The sequence below is a fragment of the Lolium rigidum genome, chromosome 3 (genome assembly GCF_022539505.1).
Source record: "Lolium rigidum isolate FL_2022 chromosome 3, APGP_CSIRO_Lrig_0.1, whole genome shotgun sequence".
NCBI lineage: Eukaryota > Viridiplantae > Streptophyta > Magnoliopsida > Poales > Poaceae > Lolium > Lolium rigidum.
Window position 1 is genome coordinate 290,868,573 of NC_061510.1, and position 17,806 is coordinate 290,886,378.

The 17,806-nt window shown below is 40.0% G+C and overlaps 1 protein-coding gene across 1 annotated transcript in view; it reads left to right on the forward strand.

Moving 5' to 3' along the window:
- Positions 1-465: 465 nt before the first annotated feature.
- LOC124699656 (achilleol B synthase-like) overlaps positions 466-17,806 on the forward strand; it is a 29,548-nt gene continuing 12,207 nt past the window's right edge. The window contains exons 1-8 of the mRNA XM_047231923.1: positions 466-663; positions 2,466-2,651; positions 14,752-14,841; positions 14,929-15,123; positions 15,226-15,310; positions 16,224-16,390; positions 16,855-17,043; positions 17,131-17,244. Coding sequence (XP_047087879.1) covers positions 466-663; positions 2,466-2,651; positions 14,752-14,841; positions 14,929-15,123; positions 15,226-15,310; positions 16,224-16,390; positions 16,855-17,043; positions 17,131-17,244 — 1,224 coding nt within the window. The remainder of the gene's footprint in view (positions 664-2,465; positions 2,652-14,751; positions 14,842-14,928; positions 15,124-15,225; positions 15,311-16,223; positions 16,391-16,854; positions 17,044-17,130; positions 17,245-17,806) is intronic.

The following is a 17,806-nucleotide window of genomic DNA, read 5'->3' on the forward strand; positions in this document are numbered from 1 at the left end:
GATAGCCGCAGTGTGCAGCTAGGGGAGCATCTTCATAGCACACATTAACTTAGACTAGTTATAGCGGGGAATAACATAGAGTAGTCTCTATGTCATTACCTTTGTAGTGAGTAATAACATATATGTGGTATAATGCAAGGTCATATTTATTAGGTTCTAGACTCATCTCATCTTTGCCTTATAAGTGTAACATTACAGTAATATAGTTACCACCACAGTCTTTATTAATTTATTATCATGTCATGTCATAAACATATCATGTTACTACCTATGTTGCTCACACTATGTGCACTCTTAGCACAGAGTACACTGTTCCTGTGACATATTTTATTGCACAGCAGTGCTACTACCCATTAGTATAGTGCTAGCCTATAAATGTTGCCGCATAGCTTGCTAACATTGCCGAAAACTGAAGAAACAGCTGTCTTCGAGCTTTGCATTGCTACCGTCAGCCGGCATTTGAGAATGTGGAGGCTGAAGACTAGCGAGGGCGCTGGGCCGTGGCTGCGGTCGACCAAGGGCTTCCTCGGCAGGCAGGTGTGGGAGTTCAACCCCGACGCCGGCACGCCGGAGGAGCGCGCAGAGGTCGATAGGCTGCGTGAGGACTTCACCAAGCACCGGTTCACCAAGAAGGAGTCTCAGGATCTGCTCCTACGCTTGCAGGTATATTCTTGTTTTCGAATGCATGAAACGAGTGCCAAAAGGCTAGTTTCAGTGGGACTAAATTATACTAATAAATTTAAAAATACATATGAACCCGGTAAGGTAATATATATGTATGCAGTGGCGGACGTAGAGCTAAAGTAACCCGCTGTCACTATAAAAAAAACCACGCATAATTCTCACCTCCAACTAGAGTGTCACAGACTAGGAAAGAATGCAGTTTTTACGCGTGTCCTGTGAGTCTGTGACCCCTCCTGGGTCCTGGCCTAAGCTGGGTACGCCCTTGTATGTGTGTGATAACATAGAGATCTTTATTTATATTATTTATGTAGTCAAATTTATTGGGAGGCGCTATGTGATGATAACATTTTACGTTAGCATTTGTCTCTCTTCTTTATAATTACATGCCTTATCATATTTTTGCACTATGGGTAGTTTGAGTGCCAGAGATTAGTGATCACCAATACCAAAGATTACACGTGGCAGGCTATTTCCTGAATGGACACAGCTCCTCTAGCGTAAGTCACCTTGCGTTGGGTCGCTGACGAGCACGTCCCAACTGGTACGTCGAAGGATCCAATCGTTCCAAAATATATAAAATAAACTAAATTTTTCCTTGGTATGATAATATGATTAATATGTAAATACAGCTGTACCGAGCTTAGCTTTGGCAGTATTTCTATCAACTATGCAAATCATAATGAAGTTTTGCACACCAACACAAATATAAATTTAAGTTGAGGTTAATTAAGGCCTCCTTTGACTTGGAGAAACAATATATGAGCTTTGGAGGATCTAGATACTAAACGATATCTTACTTTGAATATATCCGACATAATGGATATTTTTTTCAGTCCAATTCCAAAAAAAAAGTTCTATGATGGCAGTATTCCACTAAGTATAGCCAAAGGTAAGGAATCTTTAATCTAGATATGCCGCTTATAATTAAAACTTATCTTTGGATAATTAACTTTTTGATAGAAAAAATAAATTATTTATGTCGTATTATGTACTTGTGTAATGTAGTATTCTACTAACTTAATTTAAGCTGACAAAAAATGCATGGAAATGTATTTTTTATTCTGTTTCATTTATCCATATTTTTACATGTTATATTAACTATAATATTTTAATAAATTGGTTTGAAGTTACCAAAAAATTAGAATGCATTTGTAACATGAAATTGAGGGAGTAACCGTTATATTGCTCTCAAGTTTGCATTTTTTTTTACGCACGAGCTGTACCAAACACATAGCGCACCGAACATGTTTTTAGTACTCCCTCTGGTCCTAAATATAAGCCATATAGTTTTTGGCACAGAAATTAAGAAACACATATTTAGGAAAAAATATACCATGTTTGGCTAGGATTAACCCTAGGCAATTGCCGTGAGCTAATAGAGGACCTTGCATAAGATAAGTAAACCTAATCAAATCTCCAAAAATATTGTCCATACAAGTAGGGCAATCCAATAAACCTTATATTCTGGAATTTTTCTCAAAAAACTATATGGCTTATATATAGGAACGGAGGGAGTAATTAATATTATATGTCTCAACTATAATTTTTTTGGTTTGAAGTCAGAACAAAAAAATTATAATGCATTGTATCACGGAAATGAGGGAGTAACTATTACATTGCTCTCAATTTTGTATTTTTTTATGCATGAGCAATACCGATCACATAGCGCACCAAACATGATTTTTGGTTATTAATATTATACAATAATACCTCTATGTCAATTTTTTCACATTGTTCATCACCCACTATAAAATACTGACAACACACCATTTTTATGTCAGTATGCAAAACTAAACCATCCTTCGGTGGAAGTTCCAATCATGAAGCTTGAAAACAGTACGGAACTAACGGAGGAGATTATATCTGTTCCATTGCGGCGGGCTCTAAATCAGTGGTTTACTCTACAAGCGCATGATGGGCATTGGCCCGGCGAATACACTGGCATTATGTTCATTATGCCTGTTATGGTAAGTATTTCATTTAAATAATATGAACTAGAAATTTTTCCATAAAGAAAGTTTTATTGATCTTATCATATATTTTCAAGCGATTCATCCGTACAAAATATTGTCCACTCGCGCAGAGTGTATGGCCAAAATAAACAAGTCATGTATATTTTTAAATGTTTTACAACTACTTTGTAAACTTAATAATATAAAAAATGTCTACAATAAAATTCTAGCATCCATTACATTTTTCAGAACTCTCATGAATATTTTTTTTGAACCCGAGATTATTTTTGAACAAGATATGTCATACTTTTCTTTGGAAACCATGAATATTTTTTAACATGAACGTTTTTTTAAATCCAGGAACATAGTTTGTCGTACCATAGAAAATTTCTTTAATATGTGAACATCCTTTTTATCGAACCCGTGAAGTCTTCTAAAATACAAACATATTTTTGAGATAAATGAGTATTTTAAATGTTCACGCCTCTCAAAAATTTGTTCATGTACCGATAATAAGATAAGAAAATTAGAAATTAAAATTAAAAGGAATCGATGGAGCATTTTTCAACTCGCATGAACTTTTTTGTAGCCTCGAACATTTTATGAATGTGGGAATGTACTTTTATCAATTAATATTATAATTTTCTGAATTCACGAGCATACTTTTTTCAAACTTGTGAACATATTTTTGAATTGGGTACGTAATTCTCAAACTCGCTGACATTTTTTTGAATTATTGAACTTTTTTGGAACATTTTATAATAAACATAAACATATTTTCGACATTTATGAATATTTATTACATGCTCACATATTTTAAAAAATATCAATGAATCCATGAAAAAAGTAAATACAAAATAGAAAATGAAAATAAACATGAAAAGTCAAACACAAAAATGGAATGAAAAAGTAAATGTTTGTGTATCATAAGAAATATTAATGTATTTATGGAAAAAAGTATAACAAAGGTGAAAGTCCTTAAATCTATACCTAATAATAAAAGCAAAAGGATTTCTCCCTCGGTCGTCGTTCAACTTGAAACTACCCTTAAAGTTAGCATAAATTACCCACCACTGCCATGGGTAAGTGAATAAAACGTTTCGGCCAATTTTGTATCACGTATCGTTGCCTTGCTTGGCACAAAAAGGAGTCCAGAGCGATCCACGCCAGAAAAAGAGTCCAGGTCAACCGACCTACGGTTGTGGTATGTAAACTCTCTCGATCCACCTTCAATGAGTACAAATACTCCCTGGCAAATCGCGAGAGGTGGAGGGTAGGTCCCCTCAACAACCCAGCGCCGGAGGTGGAATCGAGGCCGGTGCTGGTGCAGGGAAGCAAGAAGGTCATCATGACTGTGCGGAAGCCTTCACCTAAACCGGAGGTAGTGCCGGAAAAGTATCTCGCGGCCTCAACAGCCAAGAAGGACGACGAAAAGTCGGCGCTGCGCAGGCCACAGCGCCCAAGAAGGACATGAACTCGTCTTTCTGATCTCGTGAAGCAGTAGTCTACGCCTCTACGGCGGCGGACGAGTTCATCGCGGTCCACGCCGATAGCATGGAGTACTTGTCCTTGGGGCGCCGCAGGGACGCGTCGTGGTTTCTGACTCGCCGTACGGTCATTGTGGTGGTTGTTGTGCTGGTTGTCTCCGTGCGTGAAGGGAACGAAGAGATTGATGTGCTACCTCGCGGCGAAACATGTGCTCGCAGGGGCACTGCTGCTTCTTCAACTTCGACGTGGACCTGATGCATGGGAGGTTGTAGACGACGGCAGCGGCGGTAGACACCTAGCAGACAGCGGCCGCGCAGCACGGCAGCCGACAGAAACACGCGCTACTTGAATCAGGATCAGGGACAGAAAAGCAATCATTGTGCTTCAGATGTAGCAGCAAGACAGTCAGTTCAGGGAGCAATCCAAGCGGGTAGAGCGACCCCGCGTGGCTGATAAATTCAGTTGGCCCGTGGAAATATCCGATTTGAGCTTCCTAGAAAAAACATGGAGAAATCAAGCCACACCCAAGAGCAAGATCTTTTTATGGCTAGCAGCACAACAATCGGCTGGTAAGACACAATCTGGAAAGACCATACCTCGCATTGCTTCGTATGCCTCTTGCATGGTGGCACCGAGGAGATACATGCAGCATGGAGGCCCAAATTAATCATCTGAGCGTGTGTTCACTTTAAAGCTTATTATACCTGCACGTTTCTGCCTGTGATCCAATAATGACAGCAGCCCTCTCTTAAAAAGAAGAAAAAGTACCGAAGGCCGCCCTCGCTGCTATAGAAGTTCGCCGGTGCTTCTACACAAAACCACCGGGCACCAGTGTTGCTACAAACGGCGCCGGTGCTGCTGCAATCCATCCACCTCTATGGCTCGACATGTTGAACCGTCGCCGACTGCTTCAAGTTGTTATTGTAGCTGCAACTTCTATCAGAGGCGCCGCCCGTTGCTGCAAGGGGACTCGGGTGTACGAGCCTCGCGCTACTTGATTGCGGTCGCGGTCCACGGCGGCGCTCTGTCTTGGTGGTGGTCTCGGCTCATGGCGGAGCACCGCCTGTCCTGAAAGTTGTTGAAGAGAGGATGAGGTATGGGTACTCTTTTAGTGCATGTACTCCTGTAGTTGGGCATGCGGAGTGAAAGGCCAGGAAAAGTGGCACGATTGGGAAAGGAGATGAACTTGGATGGTTGACATCGACCGCATCGGTTGGACGCGGATCTAGGGATCGGTGATTTGGTCCACGGGGATGCTCAACACTATCTTTTTCTATTCACGTAGCAACGCACGGGCACTTTTGCTATGAAAAATAAAGTGAAATGAAACCAAAAATGGGATTTTTAAAAAAAGGTTAGAATAAAATAAAGAGAGTAGTAAATTAAGAAAGAAAAATTAATAAATATATAAAAGAAGGCAAGAAAATTCTTCCTAACTCCGATTCGTACAATTTATTTCAACTCCTTATCATTACTTTTTTTTTTACTTTGATTGGTATAAGTACTAACATTTTGAGAAAAAAATCCCGGTCAGCAAGTCTCCTCACTCTCACGTGGAGGAAAATGAAGCATCACTAGTAGTAAGCCTTGTCGTAGCTGCATGCTGCGCCCCTGTCATACATGTTCCCATGGTATCATCTCTTATAACTTCTTTTGAAATGCCATGCATTATAAAGCACTAAGTAACCCCTTCGATCGCAGACTTTTGTCCTACATACTTTTTTTTAGCAGAAGAAAAAATAAACAATAACAACCACATGTTGTGGCCCCTGGAGATAATACAAACACCATTACAACAGTTATGCAATGAATATGGCAGTAACAGATTTCATGACTTTTTAAATACATCACTGTGTTCATCACCAAGACACCAAAAAAATCGGAATAGGGAAACAATGCATCCTCTTCATTATATTCAGTGATGCTATACCAACCGTTTTTTCCCACCTATGGAATTCCAAAGGGTTGCAACATAGTATCTAGGTATCAATTCCTACTCTATTCTTCTACTTATGGGTTATGATACATCACACATATTTCGATCTATACAAAAAGTTTTCATCTCATCTTGCCAAGAATCCATGCCCTTCACATTCATTTATTTTCTCATCCTCCTATACATGTTCAATGGTATATATGAATCTCTTTCGACATATTTTAGGGAATAAAAAGATCTGAAAAAGGAGGTGCAAATTGAAAGATCAAATTTCATATGTTACCAAGAGAACTTATTATCCTAATGAGTAGAGTGCCACACATAAGTTAGATGGATACCTTCTCCCCTGAAAATGCTTATGCTAGAATAAGGAAATTGTTTACTCAATTCATCAACTTCACGAACTGAAACAACATGCAAAATCTCCAAATACTTATCAGCGCTAACTGAAGATAGAAGATCCACTAAACATCCTACAATGTACTCCAAAACTGAAAGGTGATCAACAGAACAAACACATGCACTAACTCACTCATGTAGCAAGTAATAATTACCATGATAAGCATATGACCGTGATATTTTTTCCATTCAAACGGAATATTTTATCTGGATGGAGTCGTCTTTATTAGTGGTAAAAATGCTTGATCTAGCCTTGTTGTTTTCAGACATTGTATACAAATGCATTTGCATCAAACTTCTATTCTTTTTGAAGCACCATATATGAATAAGCTCAGGGCTCCTTTGCTTCACAGGATAGAAAAAAAGCATAGGAATAGGAAAATCATAGGATTGGGATGGCACGCATAGTTGAATCATATGGAAAGATGAAGTTTATTTGATTGTAGAAAAGAAATTTTCCATGAGGTATGAGCTAATGTTTTTCCTATAGAATTTACACTACAAGATTTTCGATAGGATTAATTCCTATATATGGGATATGTTCCTATGAATCAAACAACTTATGTAGAATTTTTTCCGTAGGATCCAAATCCTACACAATTTCTATGCAAATCCTATGAATCAAGTGGGCCCTTAGTGAGGAAATCTGGCTTATTGACCCAAACATCATTGAAAAGTAAAGATAGGAATGCATTTTTACAAAATAAAATGCAGGTCATAAATCCGTGTTTTGACACTGGTAGGTAAAGTGAAATGTACATGGTTTCCATCTACTGCAATCTAAATATCTCTTGGGGGTGTTTTATCTTTCATGGTTTGAGACAAACAAAAATTCTTCTTCTCATGTGATGCATCGTTATCTTAGATAAAATTTTAAAGACTATGAAGTCCCAAAAAATAAAATTGGAGCAGAATAAATTCAAATCATTAACTAAACTGAGCACCGCCGCCGCATCCAAGTGAACCTCTGATAGAAGATGTAAAACTAGCTGACCAACAATTGTGGCATGCAACTCCTCGCCTCATCTAAATGGGTGGTATCAGACTTGCTCAAGATTTTTGGAGTAACTTTTGAACTATCAAACTTCATATGTCCTAAAAAAATTAGTCGACACAACAATTTGCTTTTCATTAGGAAATACTCCCTCCGTTCTGATTTAGTCTACATTCTAGAAAAAATGAGACAAACTAGTATTGCATTTATTAGTACTACTTAGATATGTGAACAACCAATCCAAGCTACATTGAAAACAACAACAACCAATAAAGAGAGCAAAATCACTTCGTTTTCAGTGTTGTTGTTGACTAAAAGCTAGAATGTAGAGTATTTCAGAACAAATTTTGAGGCTAGAATGTAGACTATTTCAGAGCGGAGGGAGTATTTACTATCACCTAGGGGATCGGGCGTTCCCATTTTCCACCTTGTTTACCATTGACACGCGTTACTTGCGTGGAAAGAAAAAAGAGCCCACCAGCCTTGTAGGCCATGCCGTGTTCCCCACCATGCAAATGTTACCGTCTTTGATCGTCTTCCACCTCCTCTCTTCCTCATCCACGTTTTCCACCGTCGCATCGTTCTAGGAAGCCACCATCGCATCCCCTAGAACTTGGCGAATCTGCCACACTCCACCATGATTTCTCCGCGGCGCTCTACCATGATGCCCCCATCGTGCGTCGTGCCCTAGCAGCCTCTGCCGTTGCGCCGCAGTAGGACCACGGCACGCCCCTGGATCCCGACGTAGCACCGTGGAGAGAGACGCTGCCGGCCCCGTGGAGAGCACTCCAGATGGAGCAGGCATGGGGCTCCGCTGGTCGCATTCTTGGTGCTCCCAGGGGAGGTCGTCGGTGTTCTCTGGGTCTAGTACAGTCGTCCTCCACCGCGCGTCAAGCTCATGGTCCTCCACAACCTTGTCATCAGTCATTGGTGGGCAAATGTGCTGTCAAGCTGGTGCTACAAGGCTTTTTGTTGTCGCTGATGCTGCAAACAATTTTTATGCTACCAACCCTCGCCAGTGGTGCTACAAAGGGCAGTCGGCACTACTACAAGGTCCCGTCACTGGACATTTGGTGGTTAATTTTTTTCCTCCAAGCGTTCTATGTTTTCGCACCACGCGGTTTGTGAATTTGTATCATAGTAATCAAGTTTTTGCTACAACCGTTCTTGAATTTGGATGATATGAATTTTTTGCTTTAATCGTTCTACTGTTTTGCTACAATAACATATATTTTTTACTTTAGTCGTTTTGTGGTTTTGCTAGAATGGTGCAAAATTATTGCCATGATATCTTCGATGAGCATCTCCAGTGAAGTCGGTTTGGTTACAGTAGCAAAAAATTCTATGGCGATGTTTTTTACGAGGTCCACACTAACATATCGTTTATCAAAAAAGCTAAAATAAAGCTAGGGGATCATCATCCCAAGTACATGAACTTAAAGCCTGAATTTTTTTTAACTAGTTCTTTGCGCTACCAAATTTTCCTCCCGTGGACAGTACTCATACGACACTTTTGAAAAACCCAATGCAAGAATATTGCAATGGAAGAAGATCGCAGCTGCAACATTTTCTAAGAACCCTCCATTTTTCATCGTCTTCACCAGTGTTTTGTTATCCAACTGAACGATACAACTATTGGATCCCATCTGTTGAGCCAACCAAAGACACTCCCGAAAAGCATAAGCTTTAGTTATCTCGAATAGTATAGTCTTCAGAAGTCATATGCTCACATCATCAACAATAAAATGCAGATCCTTGTTTTGGGCATCAATAAAGTTACCTAGACAGTCTCTGGTGATAGAACCAACACTGCTCCGGCCCTCGTCATCACTACATGTGGCATCTACATTGATTTTCACCTTCCCCTCAGGTGGCCAAGTCCACTTCTCTTCTCTTCCCTGAATGGGACTTTTTCTAGCTCTCTAGTAATTTGTAGCCAAGGCTCCAATAGACAAAGTTGCTCCCTCCGGTGTTTGGATGTCTTCGCCATGGACCAGCCCGCGACGTCCGCACCAAATGAACCACGATCTTGTCAGAACTATCTCCGGCAATCCAACTCCACCAAGTTGATCCCAATGTCCCTTAGAGCAAATAATCCTTGCCCCGTCCAAACTAGTGGCTTCAAAAATCATTGATTGCACTCCCAGCTTTTCCAAATCATCTTGGCCCTTGGACAGGTGGAAAGAGTATGCATAACATCTTCATATTCCATACTGAAAACATGACACACCCAAACATGGCATAAAACCATGGAAATCTTTCCATCCAAAGATTTTGATTTTTGCAGGTATATTCAATTTCTATAGCTTTTTTTCCATACAAGGCTGATCTGGGTATTTCTACCCCTAGAGCTCTTCTCTCTCTTCGGGCAAATCTATATTGAAATATGCTGATTTTACTCATTATTTGCGAAAGGCCATGCAATAAAATCTTCCATACCTTCAAGATAAATTGGTATCTCTATTATTCTATTCATATCAACATCTTAAAAGAGTGATCGAAGTAATTCTCTTCATTCCAAGTTGCAGTCCGAGGTCAATGAGCTCTAGAACTTTGCTCAGGACAATTTTACCCTGAGGTGTTGCCATCATGGGTGTAGGAATCCTGGGGATCAACGCTTCTTCCCATATGCCAACTTGTGTCTCATCACCAATCCGCCATATACAACCTCTCTTCAGGGTTTCTAGAACTGCAATTACACTCTGCCACGTGAAGGAACTACCAGGCTTCAATTTTTCGTTAAGTAAATTGCCACCAAGTTAGTACTTTTCTCCGAGCACTCTTGCACATATAGAATTTGGTTTCTCCAATAATCCCCAACATTATTTTGTTAGTATTGGATGGAGGAAATGTTAACATGAAAGATTAGATCTGAAGAGAGAAAAAGGGGCCCTATGCTCTTATAGAAAAAGCGTAGTATCTAGGTCCCATGCAAGCGGTCGCCAGTTTCTTATCGATTCACTCCCACACCGGGAGCGTAACCGGTAACATAAAACAATACATAGTAAAAAATTAAAAAGTAGAAACAAAATAAATAGCAGCACCCCACAACAGAGGACAGATGGCACAAAACTACCAAATAAACAAACGCAAAAATAGCCGATCTCCATTACCAAAACACTACCAGGGTCACTAATAATGTCCACATGTGGATAAAAATAAAAGCTAGTGAATGAAATGGGCTAGGCCTCAGCAACGATAAATAGGAATCGCCCAAATCCGTTTTCCTGTTTTCTATCCGGTTTTTTGGTTTATTTTCCGGCTGTCATGGTTTTCTCCTAGTTTTTTTTGTTTCAGAAACTGCTTTGCATTTGAAAAATATCCACATTTACAAAATACTCAATTTCTAAAAAATGTTTAGATTTGAAAATTGTTGAAATTCGAAAATTGTTTAGATTTGAAAAATTCCAAACTTCAAAAAAGTTTAGATTTCAAATTTTGTTGAAATTCGTAAATTTTTCAAAATATATAGACCCAAATTTTTACTGAAATTCGTAAAATGTTCAGACTTTGAAATGAGGAATTTCAAAATTTCTTGAAATTTGAAAGCTATTCAAAATATTCAGATTCAAAAATTTGTTGAAAATAAAAAAACGCTCAGATTAAAAAGTTGGTCATTAAAAAAATAGATGTAAAACTTCTGAAATTTGAAATTGTTTGAAATGTTTAGAGTCAAAAAAAATAGGAAGAAAAAACGAAATAAGAGAAAAGTTGTTGGGCCTGCATAACACCCCCCACCAGGGGTATTCGGCATGTGGTAACAGCCAACCAGGTTGCCATTCATGACCTCCGCTTCGCCTAAGCCAAGAATGTCCGATGATAAATTGCAGGTTCAAGTCTGGCCCAACCTGCGAGCTAGAAAAAGGTCTAAGCCCAACTCAAATAGAAGAAAGAAAAGAGCCTCCCAAATATCATGGCTAAATATAAAGTCCAACCAACCTAACCTGCCATGTAAGATACAATGAGGCCCAAGCCAAGACCATTGGGAATCCCTAGTAGGACGGGGGCATGATTATTGGGTCAGGATGCCCATTGCCTGTCCTACACGGAGTGGTGGCTCATGGAGGCAGGGGAGCTCCTATACATGACACCCATATATGACACCTTCTATGAGTTTACTATGTTGTTTCGTTGTTTCTTATCGTTTTTTTTCAAAATATGAATATATTTAAAATTAAACATATTTCAAAATTTAAGCTTTTTTAGAATCTCAACTTTTACAAATCTAAACTTTTCTAAAATTTTGAACAGTTTCAAGATTGAACATTTTCCAAACCTAGTTTTTTAAAATTGTACTAGTACTTTTTTTTACAATGTGAACATTTTCAAGAAAAATAGATATTTTGTAATCTGAATTTTTTCGAATATGAACACTTTTAAAATTAGAATTTTACTGAAATTTTTGAAAATCCAAACAGAAAAAACTGAAAAAGAAAGTAAAGTAGAAAACCACAAAAACTGACTTAAAACAAAGAAAAACGCAAGTAAATGGGAGTTTTCGTGAAGATAGGGAACCGAAATGGTAGCCGAACCGAGCTAACCTTGCTGATGAGAACCAACCTGAGGTTGGGTGGCTAGGAGGGTGGTTGTACCCCCAGCCCACCAGAGTTCAAACCCCAGGTTTGACATCTGTGTGTCTCATAACGGTGGAATATTCATTCAGTCGGAGGCGAGGCGCCTGTGGTGACTTCGTCAATTTCAAGATCAAATCCGCCAGCTCAGTCTTCCGGATGTGCTCATAGGGCTAGGGTGTGCGTGTGTGAGTTCATATGGGTGAGTGTATGCGCGTGTATGTGGGCGTCTATACGTTTGTACTGTGTTTCTCAAAAAAAAAAAGAGCTAACCTTGCTGATGTAGACAGGACCACAGATTAGCCCAATTAAAAAATAATAATCAAAAATTAAGGAGGTTTGTCTTACACCACCCCAGGATGCCACCGCTCCACCGGTCTTGCAGGTACACGCGCTACTGCATTCTTCAGGTTCAGCCACTTCTCTACCCCTGCCAGTCTTGCGTGCCAGAGACATATATTGGATTCTCTATGTTCTTCGACTCCCTTGGATCGTCCCTAGCTTGCCACACATATATATCATTATGGAAGACCATGAAAGCTGATCTGCATCACTTTTCCCAAGCCAGCCAAGCACCCAACCTATCAATTTCACATGAGACGTTTGCTGTTTTGGTGATTCAGCAAACTTGGTACCCGTCAGATCATGTAGGGCATTCCATGCTACGGCTGAATTTATTTTTTTGAACAGGAAGGGTCCCGAAGGACCTAGGGCTTCATTACTTGAGCGGTGGAGTTACATTCTACAGATAAGGCCAGAAGGAAATAGAAAATTACAAGCCAGCCCTTACAAATTGCATTGAGGACCTCCAGATAAAAATGAAAAAAGCGATCAGGTCCAGCTCCATCTTCACCGCAACGAAGCTCGCCGGAGTCAACCTCTGCGCCGCCGGGGACGACACCACTTGGGGTGCATAAGTGGGAGCCAACTCCAACGAGCCTATAGATCCTCCGAGTTGGCAAGAACGGAGGTAGTTGTTTCCCTGAGGACGGCTTGAGGCCGTCACACGAGGGTGGAGGGGCCGCCTTTCGGCCATGAGATACGGTGACAGTGGCGCCATGGAGATCCTCCAGAAGATCTGCGGGCGGCCAAGATTTGTCGCCGCCACGCAAAGATGGAGGGGCTGCCTTTCAGCCATGGGGTACGGCGACAGTAGCGCCGTGGAGATCCTCCGAGAAGAAGCCACCGAGCTTCGCTGCTGCAGATACGGCGACCATCTGGAGACAGCAAGCAGCACCTTCTCCCTCTCGTCACCGCGACGAGGAAGAAGAAAGAGCCTGCCGCTGCACCTCTGGCCACCAGATCCACCAAGAACGGGCTTATTTATGGAGATCTTCGCCTCCCTCCACCACCACATCTCCGGCTCCGACCACCGAAGCTCGACGAGGCAGAAAAGGGGAGCAAGGCAGTGCTAGATCTGGCCGATGAGATCTGCCACTTCCCTCCCGGCATGAGCGCCATACGCCATAGAGGACCAAAGACTAAACCTAAAACTACACCTAGCTACTCCGGCGCCATCTCCCCTCCAACTCCGGCCGGCCGGCGGAGAGGAGAAGGGAGAGGCCCGGTGAGAGAGAAGCGGGGTTCAGATACTGTAGAGAGAGAAGAGCGAGGTGGGGGGAAATGAGCGAACTATGCTACGGCTGAATGAAGGCATGACAAAAAACAGTGTAGCCAAGCTCTCCTCCCCGTCGTACATCAGACAGACCACGCTGTTTTTTTTTTTGAGGGGACCACGCTGTCTTTTATCTTCCTATGTTTGATCTCATTCCTAACCGTCAGGCCATTTTCGATCACTCTCCACATGTGCACCTTCACCTTATATGGTACTTGGGTATCTCAAAGAGCCAACCAGTTTTTATGATCATCACAGTTTCTCGAGGATTCAGCAACACCTGCAGCCATCCTTTTCCGCTGAATAGCAAGATGATAGGCTTACTTTACTGAGAAAAGACCATTCTTTGTAAAGTTCCAAGCTAGATAATCGACTGTCGTTCCCTTGGCCAGATGCCATGGCTGATATATTTTGTCCCAACCTCCTCCGTTAGGGTATACAAATTCTGAGATTCTCTCCGGGCGTTTCTCCTGCTACGCCCCGGTGGGCATTGTGCACCTGTTCTCAGGATCCACTTATCATCAGCAAACAGAGCCTTATTAAAGGACTCAAAATCTCTAAAGCCGAGGTTGCCCTCTTCTTTTCTTCTACACATCCGATCCCAGCTAACTGAGAATTGACCTTTGTCGAAAAAAAATTGAGAATTGATGGAGCTGAGCTTCTTACAGAGCATTTTTGGAAATTTGAAACAACTCATGTTGCACGCTGGCACAGCCTGCAAGACAAATTTTATTAGCACACCTTTACCAACCTTCAATAGCCCTAGCCTTTGTAGCCTTGTACCTTTCCCCATGATCCCTCCCTAGTGTGTTTAAAAGACCCCTCCTTCAATTTATTAACAACCATGGGCAGTTCCACGTACTTTTCAGAGAGAGAGAGAGAGAGAGTCGGATGCAATTTTAACAATAGTCTTCAAGCCCTCTTTCACCCCAGACGGGCAGCCTGGGCCGAATTTTTTGAAGACTTTGATAAGTTAACCCTTTATCCAGAACTAATTTCATAGTCATAATTAACGTTTGCATACTTTCGTCAGTAGAATCAAGGAAAACCACAATAGCTGACAGTGAACTTGGCTGTACTAATTCTGTTCTATTGTGTAATTTATCTTGTAGGTACTCTCGCTGTATGTTACTGGATCACTTGACAATGTCATATCATCTGAACATCGACGCGAGATACGCCGGTACATTTACAACCATCAGGCAAGGATATTCTAAGATATAACTTAAGTTTTTCTCAAGTGAATTAACCCCGTGATTTCATTTCGTCTAACATAACAATATACGCAGAATGTGGATGGTGGTTGGGGATTGCATGTTTTGGGTCAAAGCACCATGTTTGTAACATGCTTAAACTATACAGCCTTACGACTTCTTGGAGAGAAGCTAGGCGGTGATGATGATGTGTTGAACAAAGGGCGTGCTTGGATTTTATCTCATGGAAGTGCAACTGCAGTACCACAGTGGGGAAAGATATTTCTCTCGGTCAGAGAACATGTCCAAAAAAAACATTATTTAGCATGCATTAGTTATTCCTAAGTGGAATATTGACTAAACTAACTGACCTATTCTTGTCTGCAATCACAGATAATTGGTGCTTACCATTGGTCAGGGAACAATCCAATTAATCCTGAATTGTGGTTAGTTCCACACTTTCTTCCAATTCATCCAGGTACTTGTTTTTTAAATTGACGCACAAGGTCTACAGCTTCTTATTTTGTAGGTGATTCTTTTAATTAGAAAAATGAACGTGCAATCACGTATGCATTTTTATTAGCATTCAGTATAATTATTATTTGCATAACATTTCTTTCTTAGTTCCAGACTGTGTCACTCGGTCAAAAAGTATTTCGATTACAATACTGGCAATTTATTGGAAATAAAAATATCTAATAGAACAAGATATATTGGAACAGCCTTGTGTGCTTACACTCGATTATTTAGAGAGAAAAAATCATTACCTTAAACAACTACTCCCTCCATTTCACAATACTAGTGCTGTTTTAGATATTGGCATGGTCTAAAAGAACATCTTTAGGAAAGTATATCATGAAAGCCAAATTCATTACAATTAATGAGATTAGTTATCTCTTCTTAGTAAAAAAATAATTAGTCAAGTATTAAAATCCGAATTACAAAAAGTTGGCATTCTATGCGACTATGCAAGTTAATAACCACAAAATAAGGATAGTGGAAGAAGTGAAACAGCAACAGTTAGGTCACTCTCTTAAATTCAATGATTTGAAGAAAAAAAGTCACCATCCTAAAAAATTACTCGCTCCTTTAAAAATAGAGATGTTCGATATTGGCAAGGTCTAATAACATCTTCAGAAAAAATACACTATAGTGAGATTGTTTATATCTGAATCAAAAATAATAACGCAGATATTAAAAATCAAAGTTACAATGCTCGACATTCTACGCGGAAAATGAAGAATAAGAGCTACATATAGTTCCAACTATTTTTTCTTGAAATCTGCTCATGAAACCCTTCAGTGAGATCAGTCAACGGAGTTGTCCTAGATAATTAATCTTTGTTATACGGAGTATATAATTTCGTATTACATAAGCTTTGTTCTCCATAGGACGATTTTGGTGCTTTGGCCGATTGGTGTATATGTCAATGGCATATCTCTATGGAAAGAAATTTGTTGGGCCCATCACTCCAACTATATTGGCATTACGAGAGGAGCTCTATAACATGCCATACGAGAATATTGACTGGGAGAAGGCGCGTGATTCTTGTGCCAAGGTATTTTACTATCTTACATTCAATACCTCTGTTAATTCAGTATATTGGTATCTGACCTGTATCCAAAAGGTTCATGTTTTATACGACTAACTGGATAAGGAGAATAAAAATATCAATTCTTTAGGACAAACATGAGATATTGCGCGAATCCTAAGAAAAAGTAAAAGTGACCCTTCTTTAAGCAAGTCCGGCAGAAACATATTTGACTATGTTTGTGCTACAAATTTTGCACGAGAACAAGCCAAGTGTCCTACAAACATGATTGTTTAGAGGATTCGTGGAGTAGTGATGATATAATTTTGTTAGTGCACTTCAAAATATCTTGACCATTCCGCATTAGGAAAAGATTATATCTTACCACAAAGGGGGGAAATATTTTGCAGAAACTTCCTCTCCCTAATATGCTGCTAAAAATTAAATAGGTAGATTTCTGAAGTTCATCCACTTCTGTTTTTTTTTTACAGGAAGACCTTCGTTATCCTCGCTCGCGGTTGCTAGATGGTGTGTTTTTTTTCCTTAACAAGTTTGTGGAGCCAATACTGAATAGCTGGCCGGCAAACAAACTAAGAGAAAGATCTTTGACTAAACTTATGGAACATATCCACTATAATGATGAAACAACTGAATATATTGCCATCTGTCCTGTTGACAAGGTAAATGTGTAAATTGCACTTATGTTTTCCCAACAAGGAAACAACCTAAATTGTTTCGAACTTTTTTGACATACTTTCGGTTGCTAGGCACTGAATATGATTTGCTGCTGGGTAGAAAATCCAAATTCAGATGCATTGAAGCGACATCTTCCAAGGGTATATGATTACTTATGGATTGCAGAAGATGGTATGACGGCTAAGGTACTGATTACCATGTGTATGTGAATTGCTGGGCGCTGATGTGGATTATACTTGTTTAGGGGAACAGTAATGAGCTCCTATTATACATATAATAGATGAGATAACATAATACAGGTGTGTAGTAAAAAAACTAAAATACAAGGAAAAAAATATGATAGAGATAAGTTATGCAAGTTGGACTCTTTCCGGAAACTAATCGAGGGGCACAAAGGCTCGTACGTTTTTTTTTTTTGAGGCAAATCAGTGGGTTTTCCCACTGTGTATATTTATAAAATTTTCAAAAGTTATATGTACAAAAAGAGAAGCATATTGCTAGAGATAAGCAATAGCTGGCTAACTAGCAGGCTCTAAGCCCAAAGGAAGAAGAAAAAAAAGAACAAACTTATCTGGGATTATTGAAATCTCTCAACCCAAGACTTGAGGCCAACATAAGACTTTCTAGGAGTCTTATGTAGAAGTAGCAAGACTTCATCCTTAAACTTTCTTCGACATCTGTATAGACTTGGTAGAATACTTTTGAAGCTGAAGTCATTTCGAGTAGTCCAGATGGCCCAAGTTATCA